The sequence below is a fragment of the Lepidochelys olivacea genome (genome assembly GCF_965140295.1).
Source record: "Lepidochelys olivacea isolate rLepOli2 genome assembly, chromosome: 16".
In the NCBI taxonomy this organism is placed as follows: Eukaryota; Metazoa; Chordata; order Testudines; family Cheloniidae; genus Lepidochelys; species Lepidochelys olivacea.
In genome coordinates this window covers 15,465,915-15,478,471 of record NC_140426.1, presented here as the reverse complement: position 1 = coordinate 15,478,471, position 12,557 = coordinate 15,465,915, and the positions used below count along the sequence as shown (strand labels likewise).

The 12,557-nt window shown below is 44.9% G+C and overlaps 1 protein-coding gene across 2 annotated transcripts in view; it reads right to left on the bottom strand.

Moving 5' to 3' along the window:
• Positions 1–12,557, bottom strand: part of LRRC8A (leucine rich repeat containing 8 VRAC subunit A) — a 30,635-nt gene that overhangs the window by 7,103 nt on the left and 10,975 nt on the right. For both annotated transcript variants that reach the window (XM_084650389.1, XM_084650390.1), the window contains one exon: positions 5,682–7,845. In XM_084650389.1, the coding sequence (XP_084506515.1) occupies positions 5,682–7,838 (2,157 nt within the window). In that variant the 5' untranslated portion in view covers positions 7,839–7,845. The remainder of the gene's footprint in view (positions 1–5,681; positions 7,846–12,557) is intronic.

The window sequence follows — 12,557 nt, the reverse complement described above, 5'->3', positions numbered from 1 at the left end:
TTGAGCCTGCCAGTTTTCCTCTAAAGGAGGAAATGTAAATGACCTCTTCTCTTTCTAGCTGCTCCAAAGTAAACAGCCTGCACTAACCTACGGGAGCCCTGCCTTATGTTATTTGGACAGTTGTAATACACAGGGGGCCCCTCCCCACCAGCTCAGAGACAAGTAAAAAGGCACCAAGTGTACTATATGGACACACATTGCTAGGGTCCTCCTCCTAGCCCCTCTTCTCTCTCACTGGAGCACCTACCCTGCAAGAACAGAGATCATTTGCATTGTAACGGAGGCAGAAACCAGGTCTTATTCTTCTGTGTAGCACATAGGTCCAAACAATAATTCATGTGGCCAATGAGCTTCTCCTACAAACATCTGCTCCCTCAGGTCATGGAAGCATTAGTACTCTGATCCCATTGCTAGTATGGAAGGCAACATTCTGCTTCTTCCTTGAGCTGTCCTGCTCTAATCCTGAGGATGGCCTGCAAACAGTCTCCTCCCCTTAAAAGCCTGGCAGAAACAGGGTGACAGCGTTTTTGTCTTCTTCTGAAGCATCGAGTATTGTCCCTGGATGGGAAATGAGGAACTTGACTAAATGGAATGGTAGCAGAATTTGATATGGTGAGTTGTGTTCCTCAGAGAGATTTACTAATGAAGAACAGCAGGCTAGTGGTTTGTGAGCATTTAAGTGGCTATAGAGCCATTAAAAGAAATGGATGATGGGAATTCAGTGTAATATTTGATTTTGACCAGTACAGCCCATCTTTGATCCACAGTATGCTGGGAAAGGAGGGGAGAAGCCATGCATTAGGTTTTCCAGTCGTATACATATTCCAGTGTCGATTTGGAATGCTAGATTTTGTGCTTCCCAGTCTGTTGTATCCCTCTGTTCCTTCATTTTACTTAGAAGGAAAGCTCTTTGGGCAAGCACTATGTTTTCATTGTGTGCACTCGCAGCACCTAGCCTAATGGGGCCCTGATCAGGGACCTTCTAGGCACTACCACAATACTCAACTTTTTGACAGGGTCAAAACGCAACAAGAGAAATTCAATACCCAGCACCACTGGCTCCCCCCCCCGTGCACCGATAGCCAAGTGTCTGACAGGGAGATTACCAGTCCAATCAGACTGTCATGGCATCGTAGTCTGACGACGACACTAAAAAAAAATAAGTCAACTATGATCAGCCATGCTTTCTTCCAGCAAGATTTCTAGCAATAGAAATATAAAAGCTTATGGGGTTTGGTTCAATAGATTCAGGCATCTATTCATGACCTTCCCCTTAATTCAGTGAAAGTCTCAGCCTATCCTTTGTTTAAAACATAAATTGCACTCTACTTTAACTTAATTATGCACACAAGATCTGCCTGGAGCAGTCATTGGCTACAGAGAGGCTTTAACAAACAGCCAAAGTTCTGAATAAGTTAGAGCCACCGGAACAGCAACAAACAGCAGCTTTATTCAGCCATTGTTATTTAGAACCATCGTTCTGTAAAAGCTGCAAAATTCAGCCTGGTAGTCATAGAACTAAGACACAATCACTTGTTTTCAAGTGACAGGAGTGGACTTTATCAAAGAAGAAAGTTCTGTTACAACTGGACCAGATTCCCAGAAAGACAGAGTTATACTAGTCAGCTCCAGAAGTAGCTATTTACTAGGGCTGCTGGGCTAGCAGGGGACCTTTGAGATAGAATTCTTAGGGTCAGGAAATGCCACTCTATCAGCACTTGCATTTTCTGCTGCTGCTGATGACTGTAAATAACCAGGTTTCAGAGTAGCAGCCGTGTTAGTCTGTATTCGCAAAAAGAAAAGGAGTACTTGTGGCACCTTAGAGACTAACCAATTTATTTGAGCATGAGCTTTCATGAGCTACAGCCACAAGTACTCCTTTTCTTTTTGTAAATAACCAGGCTTCCTGAGCCCAGAGGGTAATTGTGGCCTTGCCTGCATGTCTGAAGGGAACAAGAGCTGAGTAGCTGTTTCACTGGATCTCCAGGAGACAGGGGGCTAGGCAGGAAAGAGAATGTTGCTTCTAGCCTTCATGTTGCATTAGTGTCTTTGGAAGAGCAAGATGGGTGGTTCCACATTTTATTGCAAAAACAAAGCTGCCTCAAGCTTCTTTTCATCCAAAAGAAGAGCTCCACACCCACACTGCAGAGGATGCACATCTTGTCTTAACCCTGTGTGACCTGGGCTGTTGAACAATTGCCAAAAAATGGTACTGTTCAAAACCTGTATAGTTCTTCACCTTAAAATAGAGCCTTAAAAGCTTCCTTCACTTTGCTTAGTGTGGCATCCAGCAAGCGTCAGATGACAGAAGCTACACTGAAGCCTCCTACTCACGGAGGAGGATTTTAGTTTTTAAACCTATCGCTGAAATGTGACTGGCTATACGATGCCTCACGCCTTCCCCAATGCCAAGAATGGTGGGTTAGCCACAGCTTAATCTGGTGTTAAGGGTGGTTTAAACAGACAGAATGGCTTCTTAAACACTAGCTGTTTAGCTTAATTTTTCTGAAGGGTAGAGATCAAAGTTAATGCAGAACGGGCACCACTTGTCTGGCTCCAGGGCTGCGACGTCACTTTTAGAAGCAAGGTGGCTACTGAAAAAACGCAAAAAGCTAGTGGGAATTTGAGAAGCTCCCTCTACAATTTATAATAGAATTGTTAAGTGGTTTTGCCTCCGGAGTTTTCCCTATAAAAGGCAGCAATACTGAAGACTTTTTTGGTAACATCAATCAGACAGTATTGACTTGTCAAGATGTATCTGAGGCCTTATTTCAGACTGAAAAATCTAGGTATCCTTATGAGAGACAGGATTTTGCTGCATATTTCCACCTGAATTTTCATAATCCTGCATCACGGCTGGTTGCTCTTTGTGGAATTATGTTACCAGACTTCTTTGTGACTTCTGGTGGGAATAAGTAATCAGATGGACTTTTAAAACTGCAAAATATTTTGTTCTCATAGCTCTAGCAACAAAGCCTCCTGGGTTTTGTGGACAGAAAGAAACGAGTATTTTTAGTTTCTGTGAGGCATCAGGGGATCTTCAAATATAAATAGGCCAAATGCAGCCTTTAATTCGACATATTTTATAAGCAATTTACAGTATTTTATGTTACCCAGGTTCAGAACTGCAGGACAATCCACTGGGAGAAGTTATTGAAGTGAAAGTATGACACAGCAACATCAGGCAGCATGTCACAATTGGATCGTCTCTTCCAAGTTTTGCTGCTTCTAAGCAATTAAGTGGAAGCTCATTAGGACCAAGGTAACTTCCTGATCCCATATTGCAATACATTTTCTGCTTGTAAGTTACAAAGAAAAACTGCAACTGTGTTAAACCAGAGCCTGATTTACATGAGGAGAGGACATCACATTTGCTGTAGTCTGAAGGTACACATGCACTTGGATCAGTCAGTGATTAGACAGGTTAAGATCTGACCTGCCCTCAGGCCTTTAACGCTGCAGTGCCGCTCTGTAGTGCTTCAGTGAAGATGCTGCTATGCTGATAAGAGCGCCTCTCCTGTCAGCATAACTACTGCCTCTCCCGGAGGTGGATTAACTATGTTGACAGGAAAAGCCCCCCTTATCAAAATAGGCTGACCTAAGACCTGGTGTAGACAGCACTACAGCAGGGCCCTGGTATATGTTGGGGTTGTGTTCTTGAAGAGGGAGACGGATACCAAAACGACATATACCAGGGACCTGCTGGTGATGAAGGGACAGAGAAGTAGGAGCGATCTGTCTGCCTTTCTTCCCCCACTCCAGCTGGTCTTGCAGGGACAGGGGCATAGATGCTCTGGCCAGGGGTTCCCAGAAAAATGGGGTGCCCCATAAAAACATGCACCCCTGCACTCCCACCCACTCCATCCAGCGCGCCTGCTGGGGCAATGGGAATCAGGGGCTTGCACCTTTTCCACACCCCTGAGAGATGTAGTTATACTAATATAAGTTTGTAGCGTAGACCCGGCCTGACTGAGTGCACGATACAGGCTAAGGACGGTGCACCAACCCAGCTATTTCAGCTCCGAGTTTGCTTATGGTACGTCACACAAAAGGTCTTTTAAAGGGGTAGTTAGAGAAAAGGCTATACAGAATAAGTGTCTCTAATTGTACAAGACATTAGAAAGACTCCTTCGGAGTCCGACTACTTGTCAACAGGTGGTTCTAGACTGTGTGCTGCGTGGATAGGAGCAGCCATAAGCCAACATGTATAAACAGCATCTACTGGGTTTGTAATTTACAAAGCAATTGCTGCATGTCTGTCAGTTTTTTTAGATCATGCACATACCAGTTTCCAAAGTGCTGTTACCTGCCCAGTGAGCAACTAATGAACAACAGTTACCTACAGGAAATTCCTATGGGATTAATATTAGAGAGTTACATGATAAGAAATGGATCAAGGTCTTTGTACCATACCACACCTTTAAGTCTCTACACAGCTCCACCTTTACCTATTTTCTTCTGCAAAATACAGGCAGCTAGTTACATCTCACGTCCCCTTGTTTCCTATGCTGCTCTTTCGCATTAAGTGTTCCTTTTGCATTGTCCTCCCACTCTCAGCTTTCTACCTGTATTCATGTTGCCCCCTATGCTTGAAACAGTCACTTCCTGGGCAATAGGTAGCCCAGTGCTGTGTGGCAAGCCACTTTTCACAAAGCCTCCTATATGCTGATCTCCTAAGCAAGCTTCTTATGGAGGAAGTAGTTGATATTAGATTGCGAACTCTTCAAGGCAGGTCCTGTCTCAATGTGTTCTGTAGAGCACTATATACACTTATAGCACCATACAAACACCCTGACATCAGTCCTGTGCAGACACACATGGGTGGCTAATTGCCTCACTTTATATTACAAATGCAAATGGTTGCAGGAAATGGCCCACCTTGATTATCATGCACATTGTGTAGAGAGCTGTCACTTTGGATGGGCTATTACCAGCAGGAGAGTGAGTTTGTGTGTGGGGGGGTGGAGGGTGAGAAAACCTGGATTTGTGCTGGAAATGGCCCAACTTGATGATCACTTTAGATAAGCTATTACCAGCAGGACAGTGGGGTGGGAGGAGGTATTGTTTTATGATCTCTGTGTGTATATAAAGTCTGCTGCAGTTTCCACGGTATGCATCCGATGAAGTGAGCTGTAGCTCACGAAAGCTCATGCTGAAATAAATTGGTTAGTCTCTAAGGTGCCACAAGTACTCCTTTTCTTTTTGCGAATACAGACTAACATGGCTGTTACTCTGAAACCATTCTTAAGTGTAATTTCTCAGTTCTCTATTATAAGTCTAAAGTCCCATGTCAATCCAAAGACTAAAAATCTACATTACAAATAAACCACAAGAAAAGGCCAGGATTTATTAAACAGACTAAGTTGTCTTTTAAAAGCCATTTCAGTTAAACCAGAGAAGGGGAAAAACTGCAGAAGAGCAGTCAAAACAGCTATGTTTGCAATCTACCCAAGAGTGAAAAGAGAACTGAATTGAAGATTTGGGTTTGTTTTTGCAAAGTTTCATCCTAAGAAAATTGGACAGACAAGGAACAAAGGTTAAGTATAATGGTAGTGCCAAGATATTGCACACCCCATTGTAGCAGTTAAATGCTTCCAATACATGTCATAGCAGGCAGCAGGAATCTTAGGATGCAGCTTTATCCAATCCATGCATCTCCGCCACACTCCCTCCTCACTTACCCTGTTAGCTGTCACAGCTAGGTTCTGCAGGTTCTGCAGTAGCCCAATGTCTGCCGGTATGGAAGTCAAGTTATTGTGGCTGAGATCCAAGTACCGCAGCTTCCGGCAATAGAAAAGCTGGGTGGGTATCTTTTCTATCTTGTTACGGTTAAGGTAAAGGCGCTCCAAGTTGGTGAGGTTGCCAATCTGCATGGGGATGTAGGCGATATGGTTGTACCACAGCTTAAGGCAAGTGAGACGGTGTAGGTGCTGGAAACTGATGATCTCCTCAATGGTCTTGAGGTTATTGTCCTTCAGGTCGATTTCTTGGAGGTTGTGGAGACTAAAGATAGAGTGTGGGATGCGTTCCAGGTCGCAGCGGATCAGTTCCAGCTCTGTCAGGTTGACCATCTTCTTAAGGCTGTTGAGGACGATGAGCTTGGTTCCCTCGTTGTTGATAGAGAGCTTCTGGAGGTGCACACCAACGTCCGTCACCACTTGCGGCAGCTTGGTGAGGTTGCTCTTTAGCCGAAGCACCTTGAGCCGCTTCAGTTCCCTCAGTCCGTCAATCACAATGTAACGGTTGTTCTCTGCACTCAGGTTCCCTGTCAGGTGGAGCTCCTCCAAGGTCTTCAGGCTATAAATCCACAGAGGGATTTCCTTGATGTCCGTGAACTTAATGTGCAAAGATTTCAGGTTCTCCCTCAAGAAGGCAAGGGCTGGGGCCTCAATTTTGGCAGCCGTGTGGTAGAGCCACAGCTCCTTCAGGCTGGTGAGCTGGGCAATGCTTGGTGGGATAGTGACGTCAGGGATGAGCTCCAGCTTCAACACCTCCAACTCGATAAGGTCAAAGACTGTGTCAGGGATGCCACTCAGCATGAAGAGGTGCAGCTCCAGCTTGTCCTGGGAGTTCTTTGTGATCCTCTGGCGCAGCTTCTCCAAGGTCCACTCATTATTGAGGTTCAGCTGCCGCAGCTTGTTCTCACTCACCTCAGACAGAAAGACAGCAAATCGCTTGGAGTAGAGGGGGTCGTACTGGTCGATCAGGTGCAGCATGAAAGCAAAGTCGTTCTTGACATCAGGGATGTCACTGTAACTGCTCTCCTCCCGGATGGACTCAAAGGAGTATTTCTTGAGGGATCGCCTCAGCATCCACCAGAGTGTGTACATGCAGATCAGTCCATAGAAGATCACCAGGCTAATGTAGAAAGAGGCCAGGATTTTGAAGAGAGTGGCAAGAGGGTGAGCACAGCGGTACATGCGGTAACCTGTCAGGCTCTCGATGTCCACCTTGCAGTCAATGTCAAACGTGATGTTGTTGACATAGTAGACAGTGTAGCAGATAATCAGGATGAACTTGATCACCTTGATGATGGTTTGTCTCATGTAGAGGCGATAGACTATGTCTCCCTCCTCCACGTGTGTGCGGAACTTTTTAACTTTCTCAAAAAGTGCTTTGGCCTGTTCCCCTTCTTTCTTGTCCAAGACGCCCGTCTCAGAGCGATCAACAATCCCTTGCTCAATCCGTGACTTTGTTCTCTGTAGCATGGGGACAGTGGCTTCAACATCCTCACTGACTGTGGAAGATTTCTTGTCCATGGAGCCATTCATCTTCCCAAAGGCAGGCTTGGGATCACTCTCCTCCACCACTGTCTCAGACAGTGCTCTCGTTGTCCAGGGAGAGTCAAAACACTTCAGCAGAATAGACACAAAATGCTCCAGCTTGGAGCTGGTCCGTGGGAACTTGAACCAGAAATTGCTGCAAGCCAAGAAGATCAGAGTGTGTAGCAACACCAGGTAAGGGAAATACTTGGCAAACCAGTGAAGGCGATTCTCATAGCACACTGCATCCACATAGTTATACTGGTGCCGGTCTAGGTCATATCGGATCCCTGTAGGCCCAGTGTCCTGAGATGGGACAAGACTAGAGTTATAGTAAGTGGGGTCTGGAGTTGCAGCTGTCCAACCTCTGAAAGAGTCATTGCAGGAGTCTTTGGTAACCCATTTGCAGGGCAAGCAGATCATTTTGTCCTGGGTGACCTGAAGCGTCCCTCCAAACACTGCAATCATCAGCATGACTATGGAAATGTAGTCCGTGAAGACATCCCACCATGGTTTCAGGATGCGGTATGCTGGCTGGGTATCAGCAAAATAGCGCAGTTCAGTGACAGGAATCATGGTTCACCTAAAAAGAAGCCACAGGCAGATGTTACTGGAAGAAAACAGTTTGTTTTTAAAGTGAAGACAAGGAAAACAGGGAGATCAGATTATATAAAGACGGTATCTGCTGGCTCAGTCAAAAAAACCCACACAATTTCAAGTCCAATTTTGAGATAAATAAATGAAGTTCCATAATGAGCAAAAGCAGTTAGCTGCTTAGAGGTTTGTGTGAAGTTAGTAGGTGGTCTTAATTCCTGACAAATTGGTATCTATCATAAGCCACCACAACTGCATCCTTAATTAACAGTCTGAGGGACCAAGGACTCTCACCTCTAGAGATAGTCTGGCATGTAGAGGCTTGCCCTACTATTGCACTAATTCCATGGCTAAGAAATGCAGTTTCTAGATGGTGAGCCTGCCACCTTTCAGAAGCATTATGTTCACACAAAGCAGGCAGCTACTCGTTCTGAGTGCACGAACATGCACTGAGTGCACGAACATTGAAAAATTAGAAAAAAAAATCAATTCTGTATGAGTGCTGCTGTCCCACAAGCTTGGAAAGGTGAGTTGTATGAAACTGCATGGAAAATGGAGAACTATTTATTAGGGTTGCCTCACTAAGGAAGTTCACTATCATCTTTGAGAAAACAGAGGAGAGAGAAAACGGGGACAGTGGGAAAGACTGGATGTCATGCCTTTCCCCTCCAGTTAGCAGGACTTTGCACTTTTCCATACACTAACCCCTGCAAGAGGATTGAGTTATTTGTTCTGTGTGGGACGCAGTTACAAGATTCCAATGTATATTTTCTCTACATTTTCTTGTATTGCCATTAACTTGATAAGTGAGGAAGGGAGGAGGATTAACAGAGAATTAAATTAAGTTCTCCAGTCAGCCATTCCTACCTGACAGAACACATCTCCACGGGGTTTAAGCATCACATGGGAACACAAGTTCTGGGAAGCAGAGACATTAGTATGCAGCTTGCACTGTAGTTCAGTGATGTAGAGGGTTTTTGATTGAGTTTTAAGCCTGTAAACCACAAAAAAACCCTGAAGATGCCCCGGGACCAGCCTGGCTAATATCTAACTCACTATAATGCCTCTTTGTCTGTCACTCAGGAGCTTTCATTGAGCTCCTAGCATCACGCTCAGTTCTAGGTGTAAGGGGAAAGCAGTGGTACAGCCATAAAATAGCTGGAAACAAGCAAAGGTTAGTGCTTTGTCACTCCTGATCTTTCAGCCACTTTGAGGGAAACTAAATAGTAAAGAGATGTGGGAGACAGGGACCCAGCCCCTTCATTCCTCCCCACAGTGAAGGCACCTTTACGAGAAGAATATTTTTTCAGAGGATCTTTATCACAGGTGCTCGGGGAGGGGGGAAACAAAAAACAAAAAACAAAAAAACCCAGAAGCCTCCAGTGGCAAGTTGGAAACATTCTCTGATTTATGGAGTATGGAAGCAATCCGTTTCTGAATTTAAGCTTGCATTTTAGAAGCGTTTTCAACCCAGAGAGCTGCAAAGTAAGCCTTCCAAAAGTAAACTGATACAGCACGGTTTTCCTGAGTCTGCAGGTAGAACTCTTTAGTGCCTGGTTTGCAGCTCATATCTTTCCAGAGCAATAAATGGTAAGATGCCAATTTTGATTTGTTGCTGCTTGGGAAAGCTACAAGCAGGAGCTGCAGGCTTTACCGGACCACCTTTGGAGGGCAGATTCTAGGGAAGGTGGTAGAGCAACAGATGACCCCCTTCCCCTCAGGTGGCTTTGGGATGGGAGGGATTGGGCAAAAAGACAATCCCATTTTGTTTCAAGGGCTCTACTCATTATTGTCATTGTGGTGTGACTCATGTTGCATTTCAGCCTTCTTTCCTGGATTTGATCATCTATTTTGCATCAGAGGTTTGATGTCTAGTAGACAGGCTATGAAAAGCTAGGACATAGCAATCAAGGGCCACCAAAGTTGAATGAGTCCCCCTATTGGAACAAAGATTTCTACCGGTAGGGCCACTGACTTTAAATGGCATTACATGGAAGTGGAGTGGGAGCTAGAGCCTGGAATTTCCCCAGCTGAAGCACATGGACAAGAGACTGACAGAATTTTAAAACTGGGGTGCTTTTCTAAGCCAAGTCAGTTCACTGCCTCATGTCCAAAAAAAAAAAAAAGGTTGGAGGAGAAGGAAGCTGCCTAGCCTAAGAATGCTGATCAAACTCAGACTCAAGGGAGGGTTGAGATCAGACGTAGGGGCTGCATTCAGGACTTATTTTCCAAATGTTTGTAGCTCTATGGCATGCTGTTAAAAGTAATTCCTAAAATTCATAAACCAGTCGGAGAACACTTCAATCTCTCTGGTCACTCAAATACAGACCTAAAGGTCGCACTATTACAACAAAAAGACTTCAAAAACAGACCCCAATGAGAGACTGCTAAATTGGAATTAATTTGCAAACTGGATACAATTAACTTAGGCTTGATTAGAGACTGGGAGTGGATGGGTCATTACACAAAGTAAAACTATTTCCCCATGTTTATTTCCCCCTCCCCACTGTTCCTCAGACATTCCTGTTAACTGCTGGAAATGGCCCACCTTGATCATCACTACAAAATGTTTTCAAACCCCCCCCCCGCTCTCCTACTGGTAATAGCTCATCTTAAGTGATCACTCTCCTTACAGTGTGTATGATAACACCCATTTTTGCCATGTTCTGTGTGTATATAAATCTCCTCACTGTATTTTCCACTGAATGCATCTGATGAAGTGAGCTGTAGCTCACGAAAGCTTATGCTCAAATAAATTGGTTAGTCTCTAAGGTGCCACAAGTCCTCCTTTTCTTTTTGCGAATACAGACTAACACGGCTGCTACTCTGAAACTTTGCTAAGCCAGTGTTCTGTGATTTCCTGCCACAATCCCTAAAGGGGTTAACTGAAAAACCAGAGCTCCCACAGCCAGGAGGAGCTCTGTGGGAATTTGTCTAAGCAACTGGGGCTCAGGAGAGCTGGAGCACTGGTTTCAGGGTCTAAGGTAACCGGACTGTGGGGTGCCACTGCCCAAGAAGGGTGTCAGATGACATGGGGGTTGCACCTAGGAGGTGAGAGACCCAGAGCTAGGACCAGTGACTAGTCATTACCCAGACCCAGGGGCTGAGAAGCAGATGGGATCCAGCAGCTGGGTACACTCAGACTGGCATCTGCCCAGAGAGGGAAAGTGGGGCAGGTTATGACAGTTCCAGCAGCAACATTCAGGATATATAGCTAGAGAGGATCTGAGTGTTAATGGCACCAAACAGCCTCTTATCTCATGCACTTAAAGACTGTGGATGTGAACTCCCCAGGCCACTCCAGAATCCATGTGACAGAGCCTTGACAGCCTCAACCTGGGAAGAGTTAATTAAGGATTTAAGGACAGGTTTTAGTTGTCTTATTACAGATGGGGGAGAAGTAAATACCAGTGGCAAGTCTACTGATGCAAGACAAGTGTTTCCTCCCTATACATCTCCAGTTGCAGAAGCTTCTCAGTCTAAGAGCCCAGAAACAGGGGCACTCACACCATTGTGAGTTCTGCTGATGGAGGCTAAGGGAAGTAGTATAGTGATCTCTAGAAAGTTAGTTTAATTCACATTTAAAGTCAAATTAGTCTTCACTGTGCTTGCACACTCACAGCTGGCTTGGACCCACTAGATGTCTGGTCCTTCACTTATCAGAAACAAAGCCAGAAAACTTTTGGCTGTTGGAGCATATATGCAAGGCAGGCTGTGGAAACAGCATACACTGGAGAGGGGAAATAATCTTACAAGGGTAATCTGCCTCAAAGCTGCTTTTTTGTTTTAATTCTTAATAGTACTGCAGCATTCCCCTTGTCCCCCAATAACCTTTTCCAAAGGAACAGACTATTTCTTTGACAGCTCCACATGTATTTTGGTTGCTGCTATTGCTCACTCAATGCCACCTCACAGATTGTTTCCAGGATGCGCAGCTCTTCTGCTTCTACTAGGGTAGGGGAAAGGCTGCAGACTACATCCTCACTCAAGTGTAAGCACACAACAAGACTAATGATCCACATGCCAGCCCACCCCATAAATCTACTCCCTCCTAGGGTCCCTACATCACCATCAGCCTCCAAATTTAGATGAAAGAGCACCTTTTGCTATGGAGTCTTTTTAGCCCTCACAAATTCATCTGGATGTGGTGTCCTGTTCCATCATATTCACCTCTCTAACCAATCAGCTGTGGAAACATTTCATTTCCTTTACTAAACATTGTATTTACAATAATCATTCTAAATCTTTTAGTAACAACTTACAGTGCACCAGCCTATGATGTGTAAAAGATTCACAGAGCTGTATGGATAGTGCTACACAGACTACTATGACGGGGTTACAGCAAAGATGGATTTTCCCAACTGGTTTGCCATACCACAGGGATCACTACAGACAAGTGTCACCAAATGCCATTGCCATCTCTTATCCAGAGACACACAGCAAAGCATTTATCATGGAGCACAAGAGCTGGGATGCCCTGGGCATGACTACCACACATGGAAAGTAGAATCAGTCAGTATCAACAACAAAAACCCACAACACACTGCACATCTGATACTCTGGGTGTCTGAGGCCCTACAAAGCAGCACGTAGCTAGCCTTGATTCAAGCTGACTATGTTCCTTGGATGATGTGCCAGCTTATCTCACTAGTTTGCTGAACACCTTATTGTCACTTTGGATGGGCTATCACCAGCAGGAGA